The sequence below is a fragment of the Vitis vinifera genome, chromosome 11 (assembly GCF_030704535.1).
Source record: "Vitis vinifera cultivar Pinot Noir 40024 chromosome 11, ASM3070453v1".
Classification (NCBI taxonomy): Eukaryota; Viridiplantae; Streptophyta; class Magnoliopsida; order Vitales; family Vitaceae; genus Vitis; species Vitis vinifera.
The window spans coordinates 6008334-6031824 of record NC_081815.1 but is presented as its reverse complement, the minus strand read 5'-3'; the positions used below and the strand labels follow the sequence as shown (position 1 = coordinate 6031824).

At 41.7% G+C, this 23491-nt stretch overlaps 1 protein-coding gene across 1 annotated transcript; it reads left to right on the top strand.

The window, feature by feature from the left end:
* Positions 1-5395: 5395 nt before the first annotated feature.
* On the top strand, positions 5396-7341 carry LOC100247195 (protein SRG1). Its single transcript, XM_010658246.3, is given in 5 exon segments — positions 5396-5744; positions 5979-6226; positions 6305-6632; positions 7106-7211; positions 7214-7341. Coding segments are annotated over 5 exon segments (1074 nt in total). The 5' UTR covers positions 5396-5480.
* Positions 7342-23491: the final 16150 nt, after the last annotated feature.

The window sequence follows — 23491 nt, the reverse complement described above, 5'->3', positions numbered from 1 at the left end:
ACTGCAGGGAATTTCCCTTACATGGAAAGTGAATAAACTCTTACATGGGAAGTGAATAAACTACTCTTACATGGAAAGTGAATAAACTACCTTGCTAGAATTACTCCTAAATCAATTATAATAAAGGCTGTACATTACACTAATTCAGGGAAGTAGACAGAGGATGCTAAATATGGGGAGGAATATGCACAGGCAGGAAGGCGACATGGGCTTGATTTCCAACACTCCCCCTCAAGCCGCGTTGTAGATGTTGATCATTCCAAGTTTTTCTGTCAGATCTTCGAAGTTAACTCGAGCAAGAGCTTTTGTGAGAATGTCAGCCGTTTGACAGTTTGTCGGAGTGTAGCTGACTTTGAAAACTCCTTCTTCAATCTTTTCCTTGATAAAGTGTCGATCTATCTCCACATGCTTAGTTCGATCATGATGAACCGGATTCTTAGCGATACTGATGGCAGCTTGATTGTCGCAGTATAACACCATGGGATGCTTCAATGGAACCCGTAATTCTTCTAACAGCCTGTTCAACCAGATTCCCTCGCAGATACCTTGTGCCATAGCACGAAATTCTGCCTCAGCACTGCTACGGGCTACCACTGACTGTTTCTTGCTTCGCCATGTAACCAAGTTCCCCCAGACAAATGAACAATAGCCTGAAGTTGATCTCCGATCAGTCACTGAACCTACCCAATCTGCATCTGAAAAAATCTCAATCTCTTTCTTTGTTGTTCTTTGAAAGAAGAGACCCTTTCCCGGTGTCATCTTGAGGTATCTCAATATTTTGATCACAGCAGTCATGTGTTTTTCGGTTGGATTATTCATGAATTGACTTACCACACTAACGGAGAAGCCGATGTCTGACCTTGTATGAGAAAGATAGATAAGTTTCCCCACAAGACGTTGATATCTTCCTTTATCAACTGGCGCACTTCCATCACTTTCTTCCAGTTTGACAGTTGTATCCATAGGTGTTTCTGCCGGCTTGCATCCTAGCATTCCTGTTTCATTCAATAAGTCCAGAACGTATTTGCGTTATGAGACTGCTATACCTTTCTTTGACCTAGCAATCTCCATTCCGAGAAAGTACTTGAGGTTTCCAAGATCCTTGATCTCAAATTCCTTTGTCAGTAATTTTTTAAGTAATTCAATTTTCTCTTCATGATCACCTGTCAAAATTATGTCGTCCACATATACAATGATAATTGCCAGTTTCCCTTCTGGGAAGTGTTTCACAAATAGTGTGTGATCGGATTGACATTGAACGAATCCGTATCCTTTCACTACCTTAGTGAACCGTTCAAACCAGGCCCTGGGAGATTGTTTGAGACCATACAAGGATTTTCGGAGTCTGCAAACCTTGTTGAAATTTGATGTCGTCTCAAGTCTAACAGGAATGTCCATGTAAACTTCTTCCTCTAAGTCACCATTGAGGAAGGCATTCTTCACATCAAGTTGGTGAAGCGACCAATCGAGATTAGCTGCCAAGGATAAAAGTACACGAACAGTATTGAGCTTGGCAACTGGAGCAAAAGTTTCTTGATAGTCAATGCCATAGGATTGGGTGAATCCTTTGGCGACCAACCGAGCCTTATACCTGTCCACATTACCATCTGCCTTGTACTTTACTGTGAAAATCCACTTACACCCAACTGGTTTCTTACCTCTTGGGAGGTCAGTAATTTCCCACGTACCATTCTTTTCCAGCGCCCGAACTTCCTCATCGACTGCCGCCTTCCACTTAGGATACTTGAAAGCTTCCTGAATATTCTGAGGAACTTGTATCTCTGTGATGCTAGAAGTGAATGCACGAAACGTAGGTGATAGCTTATCATAAGAAATAAAATTTCCAATGGGATGCTGAGTGCATGATCTAACTCCTTTCCTCCAAGCTATGGGCATATTAAGAATATCATTTTCTAACTCGGAATCAACAGTACCATCAGGAGCGTTGTTACCTGGAAGTTTGCTTGGATTAGGACCCGGTTCTGCCTCATGGGTTTGTTGAGAAAGTGCTCATTCCTCCGTTTCCTCTTGGATGTGCTCCTTATCCCACAAGTCAACAATGGACTCGGGCTGATTAAATGACTCTGGAGGAATGTGATTTCCTGTGGTGATGGGTGACTCACTAAATGACTCAAGATCCCAAAATTGATATTCCTGAGTTGAATTCTCCCCCTGAATATCGTTTTTGGGATAGTAAGGCTGGGTTTCAAAAAAGGTGACATCCATTGAATTGTAGAATTTTCTTGTGACCGGAGAGTAACACTTATACCCTTTTTGATTTGAAGAATACCCAAGAAAGATGCACTTGAGTGACCTAGGATCAAGTTTACTTCTATGTTGTTGATTGATATGAACAAAGACAGAGCACCCGAAAATTTTGGGTGGGACGGTGGAGATGAGACGAGTAGTCGGAAAGGATTTTAGGAGTGTTTGACAAGGTGTTTGGAATTTTAGTACCCTAGACGGCATCCTATTGATGAGGTAGGCTGTCGTAAGGACAGCTTGCCCCCAGAATAATTTTGGAACATTCATGGAGAACATTAGTGATCTAGCCACCTCTAACAAATGCCTATTTTTCCTTTCAGCGATTCCGTTTTGTTGTGGGGTATCAACACATGAACTTAAGTGAACTATCCCTTCTTGTGCTAGAAATTCTCCTAGAATGGAGTTGAAATAATCCCTAGCATTATCAGACTTTAGAATTTGTATTTTTGACTGGAATTGGGTCTGAATCATATTTTTAAAATTTTTGAAAATTTGACTCGTTTCAGATTTTTCTTTCATGAGGAATACCCAAGTTAATCTAGTGTGATCATCTATGAATGAGACAAACCACCTAGTACCAGTTACATTTTTTATTCTTGACGGACCCCAGATATCGCTATGAATCATTGAGAATGGACTAGACTCTTTATAGGGTTGAATGGGAAAATGAGACCGGACTTGCTTTGATAATTGACAGATTTCACACTCAAAGGATTTTGGATTTTTATTAAATAATGAAGGAAATAAATGCTTGAGATACATAACATTTGGATGACCTAAGCGATAGTGCCACAACCTAATTGCACTATCGTTATTTTGACATGAAACCGAAAATGAATTACTACCAATTGCCATTTGAGGTTGTTCTTGTGGATCGTGGCGCTCCTTAAGGATGTAGAGTCCAGAGCATTCCTCAGCATTGCCAATCGTCTTCCCCGAATCCAAATCCTGAAATTCACAGTGAGTGGAGGAAAAATTAGTAATACACCTCTTTTCCTTAGTGAGTTTACTAATTGACAATAGATTACAGTCCAAGTTAGGAACAAGGAGAACAGAGTTGAGAGTAAGATCCCTTGATAGCACAACTGAACCTGTTCCGGCAACCTTTGATAGTGAACCATCTACTATTCGGACTGTTAAATTATTTGGACATGAGCTATATGTATCAAAAATTGTCGCATCTCCCGTCATATGATCAAATGCTCCTGAGTCCACTATCCAAGGTTTTTTACGTTTCTTACCAGCAGTGAAGGCACTTAAAAAATTACCTTTGTGAGCCAAGGTTCCGGAACCAATGACCTGGTTGGAAGATGAGCCAGTTTGTGACTGTACTGACAAAAGAGGAGACAGTAGTTTCTGAAGCATCTCCATTTGCTCCTTATTAAAAGGGTTAGCTTCAGGTTGTGGCGATTGTTCATCGGTAGCCACATGATTGCCTCGTCCTTCTTTCTCAAGTGGTTGACGTGGCTTCCAATCTACTGGCTTTCCATGAATCTTCCAGCGAGTTTCTCTTAAGTGTCCCGACTTTCTGCAATGATCACACCAAGGTCTACCTCCTTTAATTTTTTGACGATTGTCAAAAGGAGCCAATTGAGTCTTAAGAGCCGAGCTTTCTGCCATATTCAGTTGTTGATGGGATCCCATCATGAGATTTTTCCGACTTTCTTCGCGATGGACTTCAGAGAATGCCTCTCTGAGGCTAGGTAGGGGTTTTACTCCCATGATTCTTCCTCTGATTTCATCAAGATTTTTGTTCAAACCTAACAAAAATTTAAACACTCGTTTCCTTTCGACAATCTTTTTATACAAAAAACCATCTGTAACACAATTCCAGTTATGAACCTCAAACGTATCAAGTTGACGCCATAGACGAGTAAGAGTATTGAAATATTCAGTTACCGTAAGGTTTCCTTGACGCAAATCGTGGAGGATGCCTTCAATCTGGATGATTTCAGATGTGTTTTCCTTGTCTGAGAAAGTTTCTTTTGCAATGTCCCAGATTTCTTTGGCAGTATCAAATGACAGAAAATTTTCACCAATGTCAGCGGTCATAGAGTTGACTAGCTAGGACATGACCATATTATTTTCTGCTATCCACTTTTTGTAGGTTGATGCTGTGGTTTCTGGTGCCGCCGAAGCTCCGGTGATGTAGTCATCTTTCTCCTTTCCCCGTATAAACATTAATATGGACTGAGACCATTGCAAATAATTTTGCCCATTCAGTTTATGGGCTGTGATTGGAAGATGAGAGGTTTCCATCTGATGAGAGGATGAAGACGATGAGATGATGATATCAGAGGTAGAGGATGATGAGTTGGTAGCCATTCCAAAGGCTGGACCGTATTTAGGCATAAATTAGAAGAATAGAATTGAGTAGAAAAAAAAAACTGACTAAAGATGAAGACGATGAGACAGGATTAAACCTGCTCTGATACCATGAAGAATTTGAAGACTAAAATATGAAGAATTTGAAGACAAACTATGGAGGAACACCTCAATTCATTCTGTGATACATTCCTTTACAATGAATGAAAGCATAAATAAATAGCCTACAGATATAAGACAATTCCGGAATGGTACACTATCACCGGAGGGAATTTCCCTTACATGGAAAGTGAATAAACTCTTACATGAGAAGTGAATAAACTACTCTTACATGGAAAGTGAATAAACTACCTTGCTAGAATTACTCCTAAATCAATTATAATAAAGGCTGTACATTACACTAATTCAGGGAAGTAAACAGAGGATGCTAAATATGGGGAGGAATATGCACAGGCAAGAAGGCAACGTGGGCTTGATTTCCAACATACATCTTAAACAAGTCTTACAAAGAGTGGTCTATTTGAAAAAGTTAAGATACTTGGATACATTTAGTAGTGATTTTAAGAAATATTTATAATATTTATAACATTTAAAATTTTTATCTTTCAAATAGGAGAAAGACTAGAAACACTTTGCCATGTTTTCAATCACATATATAGAAAGAAATTAAAGAAAGGAAGAGAATGAAAGAAAAAAAAAAAAAAGGCCTCGTCACATGCTGATGCTCTTATTCAACTAGAGAGTCCCATCAAGCTCTGATTAAGGCCTCGTCACCTCTCACCAAATGTCCAGTACTAGACATAGCTATATGGTTCTGCATATTTCCATATATATATGCAACACCATGTTATCGAGTTTATCATCTCTTGCGTACCCTGCCAACGAGCAACATGGCCGGAAGTCCAGTTGCCGCCGTCGTATCACCACTTGGCCAGAGTGTTCAAGAAATGTCTATGAATGGGAATGAGCCACCCCCACAATACTTCCTTAAAGAAAACAGTATCCACCCTATGGATTCTTTTCTCCCATCAGATCCAATTCCCATCATCGACATCAGTCTCCTCTCCTCCTCTTCGTCGCTATCTTCAAGAGGAGGAGAAGAAGAAGAGCTACAGAAACTTAAATCAGCTCTCACTTCATGGGGCTGCTTTCAGGTTTTGGTTTCTGCATACTCGAAATCTTTATAAGAAATATGTATATTTTTTTTATAGGGCGACAGTTAATGGCATAATCAAAACCCTCAGTTTGGTAGAATTTGTGTCTAGCAATTGGGCCCATTTATTTTTATATAAAGAAATTAGTCAATTTGGTGCTTAATTCCTTGTCATGCCTGCCTTTCATTTGCATGAGCACTCACAAACAACTTGGAATTTTCTTCTGAGTCTCAGGCGGTAGGCCATGGGATTTCTAGTTCATTCTTAGATAAAGTACGGGAAGTTGGGAAGCAATTCTTTGCACTTCCGGTGGAAGAGAAACAAAAGTACTCCAGGGCGACTGATGGCATCGAAGGTTATGGGAATGAGCCTATTCTTTCAGAGAATCAAGTGCTCGACTGGTCATATCGCTTGCTTCTCAGGCTACAACCAGTGGATCAAAGAAAGCTTCAACTTTGGCCCGAAAACCCAAATGAATTTAGGTACTTTTACCCTTAATTTTGAATGATGGAAGCTTTTCTCTTATATTGATCATGGACTTTGGTTTATTTTTCTTGCAGAGAGGTCTTGGATGAATATGGCGCAAATGTAAAGATTATAATGGATGTTCTCTTCAAGGCCATGGCAATGTCATTGAATCTGGAAGAGAATAGCTTCTCCAGTCAATTTGGAGAGCGGGCAGTGATGCAGAGAAGGTTTAATTTCTATCTGAGTTGTCCAAGGCCTGATCTGGTTCTTGGTTTTAAACCTCATTCAGATGGATCAGGAATCACTGTCCTTCTCCAAAACAAAGAAGTAGAAGGTCTTCAAGTCTTCAAAGATGATAAATGGTTTAGGGTTCCTATAATTCCCCATGCTCTTGTTGTCAACCTTGGGGATCAGATGCAGGTATCTATATCTCTGTCTATTTGGCATGGCCCAAAAAACTATTCCACCTGAGAAGGATTTTCTTGGCCTTGTTTAACTAACATATATAGCAACTACTGAATAAAAAATAAGACAGAAACTAGGAATATTCTTTGATTCACCGCAAAATTTCGGAAATATATCATAGCGGAACGCCAGATTTTCTTAAAACCCATCTGTACTTCTAATTTGTCTCCAAAATAAAAACCTGGTACTAGGATTTAAAGCTGCCTCCCACCTCCTTCTCTGGGGGTTGCAGTCACATGGTGCCCATAGAAACCCAACATATTGACCCTTCAGGCCACTTGCAATTCTGCAGTTCTGTGGGTTATTAGAGACATAAACAAACTTTTCCTTTTACATGTGCACTGAATTAATCAGCATAGCATGCCTAGCTTAGAAGAAAGCAATGGACAACTGAGCATTGTAATTGGTTTTTATATGAATTTATGCAGATAATGAGTAATGGAATATTCAAGAGCGCCATACACAGGGTTGTAAGCAACTCAGAAAGGATGAGGATATCAGTGGCTATGTTTAATGAACCTGAGCCAGACAAGGAATCGGACCAGTGGATGCCTTGATTGACGAGAAAAGGCCAAGATTATATAGAAATGTGAAAAATTATGCTTATTTCAACTTTGAGTGCTTTCTGAAAGGCCTGATACCACTTGAATCAGCAAAAATATGATTCTCGATTCTCATTGCCTTCGTATCCTCCGTATTAAGAATTGTTGGGGTGCTTTTGGTATTAATAGTAGTATTCATATGAGAATAACAGAAGGCATTGTTTTTTTGTTTCTTTTCAATAAATAGTGAGCTGAAAAATCTGTTAATAACAGAATTTGGCTTCAGCTTCTATATAATGTAAACTTGTCTCTTTTTTGGGAGTGATAATAAATTTAATATACAGAGTTTTCTTCTCAAAGTTTTTCTAATATGGCATCAGAGCGTATCTAGTTCTTCTCTCCTTGACGCATGGCTCGTGGTGGTTCTAATGGCAATCGCATGGTGGTTAGTGTAAGGACCACCCCTAAACGCACAAGTGGCAACCTCACAGAGCACTCCTCCATTGGACAAATGGCACGTCCAACCCTTTGTCCGGATTTCCTCATGGGGCACGTGGCACTCTCAACTCTTCATCCGGATGACCATGGGATCGGCGTGCTATCCACACCCCCTTGTCCGGAGACCGCGTTTCACGGGCCATCATTATTCATACTACATGCTCGACGGGACCCTCCTGGGTCACTTCAAGCAAACTGTCACGACCTGCACCGCGCCGCTTGCAGAGCGAAAAGACAAGGATGACGGTAAGTCATCCCTCACATAATTTCTGACAGCCGCCTGCAGGACAATGATGGTTCTGCTACCATCTTAGCACCATCATGACAAGCCAAAAAGTCTTCCCACCATTAAAGGGGACAAAGCTCCTGACACTATAAAAGGCCCTCACACAGTAAAAGAAGGTAAGCATTCTTTCCCAAAAGAGAAGGGCCCAAGTGAGAATATGAAAATGTTAGAGATAAAAGCTAACAAAACCATCGGAGGGTGTGTTCGGACCCCCTATCCAGACATCTTTTGCAGGTCAAATGAATGAAGTATCATCTTCAGTTGAAAAGGTGTGTCCATCTAGCATCTGCAGTGGTCCCAGTGACGCGAGCCCTCAACATTGGCGTCGTATGTGGGAAACGTAGCATCGGCAAAGATGTCCACACTTTCCAGGAGTCGTTCGTCAACCAGGGGAGATGAAGGCTATTTCGAATGGCGCAAAACCATGGAAAGGCGACAGCTAGAAAACGAACGACAAATGCAAGCCCTGCTCCAAGAAACAAGGAGACTTAGAGAAGAAAATGAGGTGTTACGGATCCAAGTTTCATCCTCGGGACCTCCTCACGACCAACGGCCGAGAGGCCAAGGAGCGAATTCTAGGCTTAACCAAGAGGCAATGTACCCTGGAATTACAGGGGTCGTCTCTGATATGCGTGATGAGCGGCCTCGAGAACAACCCGTACCCATGTATCATGCTCCACAGGATGAAAGCTCAGACTCTACTCGTCTCTCATCAAAGAGACAACGTGATAAAAGACCCCAGTTGTCGAACGCAATGCGAGCGAGGCTGGGACCACAAGAACCTAGTAAGGAGAAGTCGCCTATGACCATGACTTGGGAGACGTATCCCAACCCCCCAGTTGCACCCATCATCCGGGGCAATCCCCTACACCAAGCGGTATGACAAATTGGAAGGAATTCATCAAATGAACCCCCTCCCCTCCCCTCCAGGCTCCATCAGTAGGCGGTTGGATGACATGCTCTCCACGCCTTTTAGCTCACGTATTATCCATTACGATCCCCCAAGAGGATTTCTCATTCCAAAATTTTCTGCATATGACTGGTCTAGCAATCCATTTGATTATATCATGCACTACCGGCAACTCATGACTCTCGATATAGGGAATGATGCGTTGCTATGCAAGGTATTCCCCGCCAGCCTACAAGGCCAAGCTCTTTCATGGTTTCACCGACTCCCTCTGAATTCTGTCGATAACTTTCAGGATCTATCAGAAGCTTTTGTGGGGCAATACTTGTGTTTCGCACGACATAAACAAAATATAAGCACCTTGCAAAACATAAAAATGCAGGAGAATGAATCCTTGAGGGAATTCATGAAACGATTTGGTCAAGTTGTATTGCAAGTAGAGGTTTACGGCATGGATGCTGGAAGATGATGCGCGCATAACCACCCAACAAATTCTGGTTACCAGACAGTCAGCCAGAAATGACGCGGAAAATAGTTCCAAACCTCCAAACCAGCAAAGGTCGTCCGGCCGTAGACAAGGAGAACAAAGCCACTCGGAGCTGCCACCACTCACACCCCTTACCGTGTTATATGAAAATCTTCTTCCCATGATCCGCGAGCTGTCCAACTTTAGGTGGCCCGGACCCATCAGAGCAGACCCAGCCAAGAGGAATCATAGCAATAAGTGTGCTTATCATAAAGAACATGGGCATACTACGGAGCAATGCAGGAGTCTCCATTACTTGGTAGAAAGGCTCATAAAAGCGGGGCATCCAAAGCAGTACATCCGCTCAGAAGCCAGAGTTGGGGATACTTCCCGGAGTCGAAACTCCGGGACCCCCAAGACTCCAATCACCCCCAGAGTCGTAATCAACTACATCCACGGGGGACCCCTGAACAAGGAGTACGACTCCAAACGAAAGAGGCAAAGGTTATTGCAAGCAGCATCGATACGTGAACGTGTCAATTCCATCCAGCCCGGGTTAACTGGCGGGAACGCCCACCCAATAGATGGGATAATCATTTTCCCCCCAGTGGATCCCACACGAATATTACAACCACACCGTGACGCCTTCATCCTGTCTCTTGGGATTGGAGACTTCGACGTGAAACGGATCCTAGTCGACTCGGGCAACTCGACCGACCTCTTACAGGCGTCAATAATCAAACAAATGGGACTCGAGCTCTCCGGCCTAGAAAACCCGGGGCAGATTTTGTCAAGATTCAATGGAGCGGCAACCACCTCCCTTGGAGACGTTGTGCTACCAGTACAAGTAGGTTCGGTCATCCTTAATGTACAATTTTCAGTAGTAGAAGATTTGTCCCCCTTCAACGCTATCTTGGGACGCACCTGGTTGCATTACATGAAAGTCATCCCTTCCACATATCATCAGATGGTAAGCTTCCTCAATGAAGACGGATAGATCGATCTATACGGCAGCCAGCTAGTAGCCCGCTAGTGCTATCAGGTATCACGAGCAGCCGAACCCAGCAAAGATAGCAAGCCACTCCCCAAACCCACCAACGCACCTGGCCAATAGCAATTACTGAACCTGGCGGATAAGGATCCCTCGGTGACAGACCCCTTGCGAACCATCCAAATCTCAGAGGAAAACACTCACCTCACTCATATTAGTTCCCTCTTGACACTCGAAGAGGCTTAGAGTATCGAGGAAGTGCTCCGGCAGAACCATAGAGTTTTTGCATGGGCGCATTTCGATATGACAGGAATCCATCCTTTAGTTGCCTCCCACCGGCTTAACATTTTGCCCTCATCAAGACCTGTCCGGCAAAAGGTTAAGCGATTTCACCCGGACAGGTAAAAGATTATTTGGGACGAGGTTGACAAATTATTGGAAGTCGGATTTATCAAAGAAGTTGAATACCCGGATTGGTTGGCAAATGTGGTGGTGGTCCCCAAAAAGGAAGGGAAGTGGCGAGTGTGCATCGATTACACCAATCTCAACAATGCATGCCCAAAAGACAATTTTCCTCTACCGCGGATAGATTAAATTGTGGACTCCACTGCCGGGCAGGGAATGCTCTCATTCCTAGATGCCTTCTTCGGATACCACCAGATCCCCATGGCCCCCACGGACGAAGAAAAAACAGCCTTTATAAAGCCGCATGGGCTTTATTGTTACAAGGTCATGTCCTTCGGACTCAAAAATGTCGGCGCTACCTATCAAAGACTGATGACAAAGATCTTCAGACCCCTGGTTGGCCGCACAATGAAGTATACATTGATGATATAGTGGTCAAAAGTAAAACCAGAGAAGATCATGCGCACCACTTGCAAGAAGTTTTCCACCTACTAAGGAAGTACGGCATGAAACTGAATCCATCCAAATACTCATTTGGTGTAAGTGCAGGGAAATTCTTGGGGTTCATGGTCACCCAAAGAGGGATAGAAGTCAACATCGATCAAATTAAGGTAGTCATAAAGGTACCCGTCCCCAGGAACAAAAGGGAGTTGTCGCGCCTCACGGGCAAACTCGTCGCACTGGGACGGTTCATAGCCCGATTCACTGACAAATTATGATCCTTCTTCCTAGTGCTACGGAAAGCTGGCGCGACTGGATGGATGGATAATTGTCAAAGCTTTTTCGAGAAGATTAAACATTACCTCACACAACCGCCCATCTTAAACAGCCCCCAGCCTGGAGAGAGGTTGTACATGTATTTGGCTGTGTCGGATTAGGCAATTAGCGTTATTTTGTTTCGTTGCCCAACACACAAGGAGCAGAAACCTATTTATTATGTCAGCAGAGCAATGGCCGATGCAAAAACAAGGTATTCAAAGATAGAGCAAATTGCCTTAGCCTTGCGAAGTGCCGCCCAAAAACTCCGTTTATACTTCCAAGCTTACCCAGTAGTCATACTTACCGACCAGCCCCTCCGCAGCATCTTACATAAGCCAGATCTGTCCAGAAGAATACTCCAATGGGCCATAGAATTAAGTGAGTATGGGATCGAATACCGATCGAGATTGTCCATGAAATGGCAGGTAATGGTTGACTTTGTGGTAGAATCTCCCCAATGACCTGCTCGAGACGGGAAACCAGACAAGGAGGAGCGGTGGACCTTACGAGTTGACGGAGCCTCTCGATCGTCAGGATTCGGAGTAGGACTACTACTACAATCCCCAACTGGTGAACAACTGGAGCAAGCCATCCGGCTGGGGTTCCCCGCATCAAACAACGAAGCTGAGTACGAAGCCATTTTGTCCGGATTGGACCTCGCACTCGCACTATCCATCTCTAAGCTCCGAATCTACAGCGATTCTCAACTCGTTGTGAGACACTTACAGGAGGAATACGGAGCTAAGGACAAGCACATGACGCGATATCTAACAAAAGTGAGAGACACCCTACATCGGTTGGGCGAGTGGACCATCGAAAAAATCCCTCGGGCTGACAACATACGTGCTGACACCTTGGCAGGAATAGTTGTCTCGCTTCCCATCAAAGAGACCATATTATTGCCCATCTATGTGCAGACTAGTCCCTTCATCACAAAAGCGCCCACTTGCAATACTATTGAAGAGAGCCAGGAAGAAAGCCAAGAGTGGACGAGAGTCATAGCAGAGTACCTCCGGACAGACACTCTACCTGATGAACCCAAGCAGGCGCATAAGATCTGGGTGCAAACTACCCGTTTCACCCTGATCGGAGAATGCTTTTACAAGTGATCTTTCACAGGCCCCTACCTTAGATGCCTAGACCGCTCAGAAGCCCAATACGTATTAGCAAAGTTACACGAGGGTGTATGCGACAATCACTCCGGATGACGATCTTTGGCACATTGGGAGCACTCACAAGGGTACTATTGGCCTACCATGAAGAAGGACGTGGCGTCTTATGTCAAGAAATGTGACAAATGCCAAAGGCATGCACCCATCCCGCATGTGCCATCTGAAACGTTGAAGTCAATATCTAGTCCTTGGCCGTTTACACAGTGGGGGATGGACATAGTGGGACCCTTGCCCGTCGTAACTCTCCAGAAGAAATTTCTGCTCTTTGCCACAGATTACTTCAGTAAATAGGTAGAAACAGAGGCGTATGCTAACATCAAGGACAAAGATGTCACAAAATTCGTTTGGAAGAACACCATTTGTCGGTTTGGAATCCCTCAAGCAATCATAGCCGACAACGATCCGCAATTTGACAGCATTGCCTTCCGGAATTTCTGCTCGGAACTCAAAATCCAAAATTTGTACTCCACACCACGCTACCCCCAAAGCAATGGATAGGCAGAAGCGACAAACAAAACCTTAATGACTGCCTTAAAGAAGAGGCTGGAGCGAGTCAAAGGAAAGTGGGTGGAGGAACTGCCCGGTGTCTTATGGGCCTACCGGACCACGCTTGGGCGACCCACGGGAAACACTCCCTTCGCTCTTGCATACGACATGGATGCAGTCATCCCCACAGAAATAGGCTTACCCACGATCTGGACTATTGTACGAGGACAGAATGATGAAAGTATGGAACTAGGAAAGAACCTAGACTGGCCGAATGATGTAAGAGAAAATGTGTCCATCCGAATGGCCAACTACCAACAAAGAGCGACTACTCATTACAATCGCAAGGCACGGCCCCGAGTCTTCAAGATCGGAACATTTGTCCTCAAGAAAGTTTTTGAAAACACCGCTGAAAAAGGAGCAGGGAAGTTCCAAGAAAATTGGGAAGGCCCTTACATTATCTCTAAAGCAGGTGAAAGCGGGGCTTATCATCTACAAAAGTTAGAAGGAACCCTGTTACTCCGTCCATGGAACGTATCTAACATTAAGCAATATTATCAGTAAAAAGAAACAAGGAATGAAGAAAAGCATATGAGCGTAAATATTTATAAATGACTGTAAAAATTGTCTTTACAAAATTGATCGCACCGCATACGGCAAAAAAAGAAAAAATTATAAGGAGGGCTACATGTAAAGAAATCTCATTGCGGAGGGCCTTCGGGTATCGCATCCTCATCATCAGAAGGAAGAGAAGGAATATCGTGCATGATACTATTCTTCTTCATACAACAACGGTAGCTGAAGAAGTACATCTCGTCTACTTACCTCTTATATTCCATCTCCAGCTTCTTCTTCTGAACGGCAAATCCGACCTCCATCTCCTTCCTTTGAGCAACCAAGCCCGCTTACAGCTCCTTCGTCTCCTTCTTTTAAGCCACGAGACTGGCCCGGAGTTCGTCCATCTCCTTCTTGAGCTGAGAATTCTCCTGCTCTGCCCCCTTGACTTGAGCCTCCAAGGCTTCCTTTTCCCTTTTCAGCTGGTCTGCTTCAGCCCGGATAGCCCCCTTCTCCCCCTCAGCCAGCTTTAGCATCTCCGCCCCATCCGCTACAACCTTCTAAGCAATGGCCAAGTCAACTTTCACCCTCTCTAACTTCGAGTGCATTTCCTCAATGTCGCCGAGGTGGTGGGGGATGAAGCCCTGCATAGCCTCTATCACCTCTAGTCGCTTGAAAAGCTGCTCACAAGTATGCATCATATAGCGGATGTCAACCACAACCTAGAAAATGCAACAAGAACCGAAGGTAATGCTAGGCGATGGAGTAAGCATTGCTAAAAAATAAGAAGGAGAAGGCAGCATAAAAGGGATTACCACTTCTACAGTCTCTGGGATCGTCCATTCATGCAGATGTTGGATGCAAGACACGACAGACTCAAGAGTGCCAAAAGGGAGCCGAGCCTTAACAAAGATAGGAGGATCACCACCCATGTTTACAGAAAACCACTTGTTGAGCGGGAAGAAGTCGGAAATCTTCATGGAAGGAGCCTCCGCGTCCGTGAAGCACGGCACTCCCTTCAACATCTCCATCATTTCCTCCCAACTTGGAGGAGCCGCAGGAGCTGAACTACTCTTCTCGTCTGGAGCCTCCTCGGTGACTGCGGCATCCGAACCCCCCTCCGTCCCACAAGCCTCCTCTACAGTCGAGGCGTTGCTGGGGGCAGCTGCGTCTGGCTGAACCACAGTCGCTGCGCTAGGCCCCGCAACATCTAGCTAAGTCGCTGCCGCCGCACTAGGACCTGCCTCATCCGGTTGGGGCATAGTCAAGATAGGAGCCTCCGTCGTCGAATCCTCCTCAGCCCTCTCCGGGCAAACCCCCTTGGCTAAGGACGGGACAATGTCGATAGCCTCATATAGCCGCTTACGATGCCTTTCCAGGAACCCGATTTTGAGATCGTTCATATCTCTTTCTTCCTCCGGCTCGTTCAAGACTCTCAAGCCAATGAATTCCGGCTGAGGCTGGGAAGGGCCAGTCCCAAGATGGAAAGTGTCAAGCTGCGGGGAGCTAGAAGTATCCTCAGACACCTGTGTAGGGTTGTCCTATCGGTTGGATGCAGAATCTGAGGATGAAGACGAAATATCAGGAGGCGAAGACACGATCTTGAGAGCTTATGCAATGGTCTTCTTTTTCTTCTTCACGGTAGGAGGACGAACCGCAGGAGAAGAATCGCGCCCTTTCTTGCCAGGCCCTTTCTCACTGACGCTTTCCTCAACGTCCCCTCCTGCCTCTTCTCCTCCCGCTGGTCAAGGCGCTCCTAGTGTGCCTTTGCATCAGCCTCGCGAGCCCTTTCATAAAAAGGGAGGTCCTTCAACATAAAATGTTCCCCAGGAACCACAACATTGGGTAGCCCAGCCTAGGGAGGATTTTGAGGACGTATGGCTAAGGCTCCCGGACGACCGCCAAGAGGTTTTGGGCAGTGAGGAGCGTCTGGTAGTGTCTTTCGACGGTAGTAATCTCGAACAGCATGTTTAAGTGGTCAAAGGAAGCTTTCTCCACCTACTCGACCAAGCGGCCCCTCTTATGTGTACCTGCAGTAGCTAGAACAAAGGAGATTAGTCATCTGATAAAATTAACTCAAGAGTCAATAACCAACACGGAACAGACACTAAGAGCTACCCCTACCCGAAAGCTTCAACGAATAGTTGGGGCAGAAGTCTCTTTCCAGATGTTCCAACAAACCAGCCCATGGCCCCCTGACCAGTACGTACCCTTTGGCTCCCCCCTTGTTCGAATCCAGAAGGTTGGTCACTAGTTGAAGAGACGGGATATGGGCAAACATGTTGAAGATGTCTTTTTTCCCCTTCTTGATGGTGTAAACAAAAAGGACCTCCAGTAGAGAGAAGTCCAAGTTAAACAACATATTTAGGATGTTGCACCCCATCAACACCCAAACGATATTGGGATTGATGTAAGTTGGAGGAATTTGAGTGTAGTAGAGGAATTCTTTGAAAAGAGACGAAAGAGGAAAACGGAGCCCCACATTAAACTACTCTTGGAGAAGTAAATAGCGTTGTGCGCAGCTTTCTCTATGTTCATAGCATCCCCGTCCACTAGCTAAACGAAGATGTCATTCGAGAAGCAGAAGTACTCACGAAACTCCCTCTTGTTCAGTTTGTCAGTGGGCTTCCTCGAGTAGGATTGTCCGGATACACTTTTCCCGCTTGGCCCAGCCGCGCTGGACGAAGCTACATCTTTTTTCGTAGGCATTGTGGAGCGTGGGGCTGAGACAAAACCTACATGGCGAAATGCCAACAGTTAAAACAGAGTTACCCGACCCCACAGCCCTGAGAACAACGCCCCAGAAGGCCTAAAATAACCAAACTCCCCAAGCTCAACCCCTAATTCTACCCAAAAGACGATTCAGCCATTTACAGAGACGACAGGGGGCAATAAAAGTTACAGTGGGCTTAACAAAACCTCAAAAGAACGAAATAATGCAAACACCCTTGCACAGACCGATGCATTCTTCTTCCACAAAAACCAGCAAAACAATTCCCCCAAACCCCTGAAAACCCCTAAACATCACTCCTAACCCTCAATCGCAAGCAAACACCCAACAAACCAAGGAAAATCGAAGAAACAGGAAATTGGAAATGAAATGATAGAAACAGAAAACATACCCGGCACAAGCTTGCAACTGGAACAAAAGCCGAGACGTAGTCGACCAAATGCACCGATAGAGAAATCACGAGAGGGACACCGCTGACGGAAACCCTAGGAAGCAATGCTCAGTCACTAACCAGATGAACGAGAAGCAGAAGAAAAAATGCAGCCGCAGGGACTGGATTCCCTATTTATGGGATGGGACTCCTCGGAACTCCAAACGACCAGACGCCCAACCCACTACTATCGAAACGACACGCCGTCTGGTAACCATCCCAAGGACGGTGGCTCGCCATAAATGTCTCCCCTCTTTTAGCACCACGTGTCACGTAAACCCCAAAAAAGAAACGAACACATGGCAGCCTCACAAAGAACTCCTCCATTGGACACATGGCATGTCCAACCCTCTGTCTGGATTTCCTCATGGGGCACGTGGCACTCTCAACTCTTCATCCGGATGACCATGGGACCGGCGTGCTATCCACACTCCCTTGTTTGGACCCAATGCTAGCATCTTAGACAAAAGCCTTGACCACGTTTTGCGGGCCATCATTATTCATACTACTAAAAGCATGCTCGACGGGACCCTCCTGGGTCGCTTCAAGCAACCTGTCACGACCTACACCGCGTCGCCTGTAGAGTGAAAAGACAAGGATGACGGCAAGTCATCCCTCCCATAATTTCTGACAGCCGCCTGTAGGACAATGATGGCTTTGCCACCATCTTGGCACCATCATGACAAGCCTAAAAGTCTTCTCACCATTAAAGGGGACAAAGTTCCTAACACTATAAAAGGCCTTCACATAGTAAAAAAAAAAGGTAAGCATTCTTTCCCAAAAGAGGAGAGCCCAAGTGAGAATATGAAAATGTTAGAGATAAAAGCTAACAAAACCATCGGAGGATGTGTCCGGACCCCCTATTCAAACATCTTTTGCAGGTCAAATGAAGGAAGTATCATCTTCAGTTGAGAAAACGCATCCATCTGGCATCTGCAATGGTTCCGGTGACGCGAGCCCTCAGTAGTTATCACTTCTCAATCCTCTACTTCAGATGATTCCAAAAGCCCTTAGTTTCTTCATAATGGGGATCATCTTGGGTTCACTCTAGTTCCCCATCAACTTACAGGATCCAATTACAATACATGGAGTCGTGCCATGATTATAGCTCTCACAACAAAGAAGAAGTTGGGATTAGTCGATGGAAGTCTTCCTCGACCTTCTGCCACTGATCTTCTTTTTGTTGTGTGGAATTGTTGTAATAGTATGGTCACTTCTTGGATCTTAAATGTTGTTTGTAGGGACATTGCTAATAGTGTTCTATATATCGACAATGCATTTGATGTGTGACGTGATATACACAATCACTTCAACCAGAGCAATAGTCCTCGTATCTTCCAAATTAAGTAGTTTTTAGCTACCCTAAATCAGCGATCTATGGATGTCAACAGCAAGAGTGTGTGATGCAATTTTTAATGTGTCTTAATGAATCTTTTTCTCAACCTCGCACCCAAATTATGTTCATGGATCTTATCGCGTTGATCTTTAAGGTGTTTGCTCTTGTTGTTCAAAAAGAACGTCAACAATCTATTAGCTATGGACTCCGACTTTACTAATTCCAATTCGAATTTCTGATTCATCCTCATCTATGGCTGCTTCAAGTTTCACTCCCAAACAATGGCATGATCGTCCTCTCTACACTCACTATGGTCTCTAAGGGCATACCATTAACAAATGTTATAAGCTCTCATAGGTATCCCCTTGGATATAAACCCAAATTGAAGTCCTCTAAATCCAAAAGCCAAATCAATCAAATCTTTAGGGTTGTTTCTGAACAATTGAAACAAGGATCTCCATTAGGTTCTCTTACTACTACTCAATGTCAACAATTTATTGCCTTGCTAAGCTCTCAAGTGTAGGGGTGCTCCTCTCCTTATTTGCTTCTCCATCGAAGCCTTCTTTCTCCAACTTCAATGGTATTGTTTCTCTCTCTACTTCTTCTTTGAACCTTTTCATTTCTCCTACCTCTTAGATTTTGGATACTGGTGCAACACACCATGTCTGTTGTTCATTATCCTTATTTGCTCATTCCAATTTTATTTATAATTATTGTGTTACTTTACCTAATGGTCCTTCTGTTTCCATCACTCGTATAGGCCCAATAGTGTTATCTCCCACTTTCACATTGCATAATGTCTTGTTCATTCCTTAATTCAAATTCAATCTGGTTTCTTTTAATTTTTTGTTAATTTTTGTCCAATTCTTGTGTCATTTAGGACCTCAAACAAGCCAAAACAATTAGGATAAGTAAAAGACTGGGCAATTTGTATTTGTTGGACCTTACCGGTTTTTCTCTCCAGAACCAAGATGTTTTTGCTTCTAGTAATAGTATTTATTTTCCAAAAATATTTTGTGACATCACTATTTGGGCCATCTTTTTTATGAAAAAATACATACACTCAAAAATGAATTGGAACTTTCTCATTGTTCTAAAGAAGTTGTTCATTGTTCTATTTGCTATTTAGTTAAACAGAGGCATTTACCTTTTATTTCTAATAATTCATCGTCTAATACACTGTTTCAATTGGTCAATTTTGACATATGAAGCTCATTTCAAACACTCATTACTAAAGATTACAAATACTTCTTAACCATAGTAAATGATTGTACACATTTCACCTGGATTTATTTATTGCATTTCGAAGTTTGATCTTACCATGTTTTTCCTCAATTTTTTGCTCTAATCAAGACGCAATTAGGGTCAAAATCATAGATGTTCGCTTTGATAATGCCCTTGAACTAGCTTTTTCTTATTATTTTTTTGAAGTCGGGCAATATTGTTTGTTTCTACTCGTGTAGATGGGCCACAACAAAATTTTATTGTTGAGCGTAAACCTTAACATCTTCTCAATGTAGCTTGGGCATTGCATTTCCAATCTCATATTCCACTTATTTATTGGGGTGATTGCATTTTAACTTCTACTTATCTAATTAATAGAACTCCATCACCACTCTTTTCCCATAAAACTTCTTTTGAACTCCTCATGAACAAAAAGCCTTCTTATTTATGTCTCCACACTTTTGGGTATTTATGCTATGGTTCAACATTGCCTAAAACTTGGACAAAATTCTCTCCAAGAGTTATACCTATTGTCTTTCATGGTTATCCTCTTGGTTACAAGGGATACAAACTTATTGATTTGGTCACTAATTCTATTTTTATCTTAAGGGATGTTGTGTTTCATAAGTCCATTTTTCCTTTCAAAACCAATTCCAATGTGCAACTTGACATGGATATTTTTGTTGACACTATGCTTTCTACTCCCTCTTTGAACACATCACATCCACTTGTATTTGGTTCTAATGATCCTACTTCTAGCTTAACTCCTACAAGCTCTTCTTCATGCCCTTCTAAGCTCACAAAACATCCATCTTATCTTCGGGACTATCATTATTACTTGGTGACTGATTCCACTAATCTCTCTCCACATTTTACATCTCACATTTGGTCTTGGGTCCTTGATTACCATAGGTTATCTCCTTCCTACAAGCAATTTGTGTGTCATCTTTTTTCTAATGTTGAGTCTACTTCTTTATCTTAAGTTATTCCTGTTTTGGAATGGAAGAAGACAATGGATGTTGAATTAGAAGCTTTAGAGACTAATGGAATCTGGTCTCTCACCACACTTCTTTCACAAAAACATCCAATGGGTTGTAAATGGGTACATCATATAAAGTATAGTGTCGATGGTTCAATTGAGTGATACAAGGCTCACCTTATTGCTAAAGGATATACACAGTAAAAGAGGTTGGATTATTTTGGCACTTTCTCACCTATCACTAAGTTAGTCACTATTAAGGTTTTAATTGTTTTAACTACAATTAATGGTTGGCATTTAACCTAGCAAGATGTGAATAATGTATTTTTGCACGGTGAACTTTCCAAAGAGGTTTATATGACTTTGCCATCGAGATTTCACCATGAGAAGGTGTCGTTGGCTACTAATATCATTTACATCACAAATCCTTCTATGATTTAAAATAGGCTTCACGTAAGTGGTTCTCAAAGTTCTCCACCATCCTCAATGGTGAAGGATTTGTTTAATTTGCTGTAGACAATACTTTATTTGTAAACTCATTGACAATCATTTCATTGCTTTGTTAGTGTATGTAAATGACATTATCATAGTTAGTGATAATCAAGAATGTGTTAATGATCAATTGAAGAAGTTTCTTAACAATCATTTTAAGTTGAAGGGCCTTGGAGACTTAAAACATTTTTTAGGTCTTGAGGTTGCTACGGATCCAAGTGTTATTGGTTGCAAAATAAGAAAAACTCCTATGGATTCGAGTCTAAAGCTCTCATAGGATAATGGTGAATTGCTTAATGACCCTACCACTTACAAAATGCTAGCTAATAGGGAAACTTTTGTATCTAACTATAACATAACCTGATTTGGCTTATTTGATTGGTGTCTTAAGTCAATTCCTTACTCAACCAAGAGTTCCTCATATGCAAGTTGTTCATCATGTGCTTTAATACAAAAAAAACCACTATTAGCCAAGGACTATTTTATTCATCCTCAATCTTAGTAGAGCTTAAAGATTTGCTTATTCGGATTTGGCATCATGTTCTGATACCCAAAAATCAATTAGTGGTTTTTGTGTATTCATTAGGAATTCACTAGTTTCTTGGAAATCCAAGAAATAACATACTATTTCCAACTCTTTTGCTGAAGTAGAGTATCGTTCCATGGCTAATGCCACATGTGAGATAGTGTGGTTACTTGCCTTGCTTAAAGATTTGCACGTGCATCATCCCAAACCAGCTTTGTTGTTCTATGACACCAAGTAACACTTTATAATGCAACAAAGTCAGTCTTTCATGAACGCACCAAGCATATTGAAATTGACTACCATTTTGTAAAGGAGAGAAAGTCTAAAATGGTATCCTTAAGACACTGTATGTTTTTTCCCAACATCAACTTGCTAATATGCTAACAAAGTCATTTTTCCTCAATTTGCTTTTTTGCTCAACAAGATGGGAGTTAACAATATATACTCTCCATCTTGAGGGCGGGGAGTATTAAGAATTGTTGGGGTACTTTCAATATTAGTAGTAGTATTCATATAGGAATAATAACAAAAGGCATTATTTTTTTTGTTTCTTTTCAGTAAATAGTGAGCTAGAAAATCTAATGTAACATAACTTGTTTTCAACCTCTATAAAATGGAAACTTGCCTTTTTTTTTTTGTGAGAGTGAAAATGAATTCAATATACAAGTTTTTTTCTTTGATTTTTTCTAATACTCTGTTTTTCCCAAAAATTGTGAGAATTCTATTTCTTGTTTAGAACTAGTTGAACTAAATCTCTAGGATTATGTTATTGAAGCCTTGTTCTTTATATGTAAGACAAGCTTAGAATATTTTAGTCTATATATAGTGGGATATAATTGATGTATTTTGAATTGCATCATCACAGAATGAGCTTGTATAATCAAATAATTGAAAACAACTTTCCCTCTTAATTATGTAGAAAGGTGCCAAGGAGGCTAATATGATCATGTGTCTGCATTATTACTACCAAGGAGGCTAATATGATCATATGTTTTTGCATTACTACTCCCAAGGAGGCTAATATGATCATGTGTTTCTACATTACTACATCATGTACTAATAATCAAAAAGTAACAATTATCACATATTAGCATTGTTTTAGAGGTGATCTACACCATATATCAAATTAAACCATCTAATTAACAATATGCCAATCTTGAAGTAAGTGCTCAAGATTTTAATAATAATAATAATAATAATAATTTAAAAACACACACACACACAAATTTAAGGAGAACTCTAGCGCTCTTAAATGGAGCTTGAGCATGTGAGCCTAAATTTAACTAAATTTCGGCAATTTCCAATTCACTCATGTTTTCAAAAATAAATTTAGTATATTGTGATTTGTATAATTCATCCTAGTCCACTAGAGTTTAACTAATATAAATATCTCTTAGAGAGTTTTTTCCTCCTCTACACACTCTAAGTATAACAACATCATTATTCTTTGTGTTCAACGAAATGCTCTCAAAAGAAAGATTTATGTTCATTAAGTTTATGTTAACGATTCACATCTAATTGTGTCATTGACAATATTTTCAGAATCAGACTGATAATTGAACCAAAAAAGTTGTTGATTCATGATTCACCGGTTGAACCCACGATCAAATCGATGATGCAATAAATATATAATTTATATATTGTATAAAATTAAAAATATATAAAATTAAAAATTTTAATAATGTTTGATTTTTATATTTGATATATTAAATTAAATTATAAAGTTTAATATTTTAAATTTTATTAAATAGAAATATGGAATATTTAAGAATGAAGATATATTTAAGATGAAAAAAATTATAATATTTAATTTTATCCCTATGTCTTTGTATTTTATTGTTTTAAAATTATTCTATTAATTAATTTATATTATTTTTCATAATTATTATTATATAATTATTACAAAAATAAATAGGAATTTAAATATTTACATTTCTTTAAAGATTTGTATGATAAAATTTTGAAATAAAAACATTAATCTTAGATTCTTACTATGTATTTTATTTTACAACAACATATAACAAATATG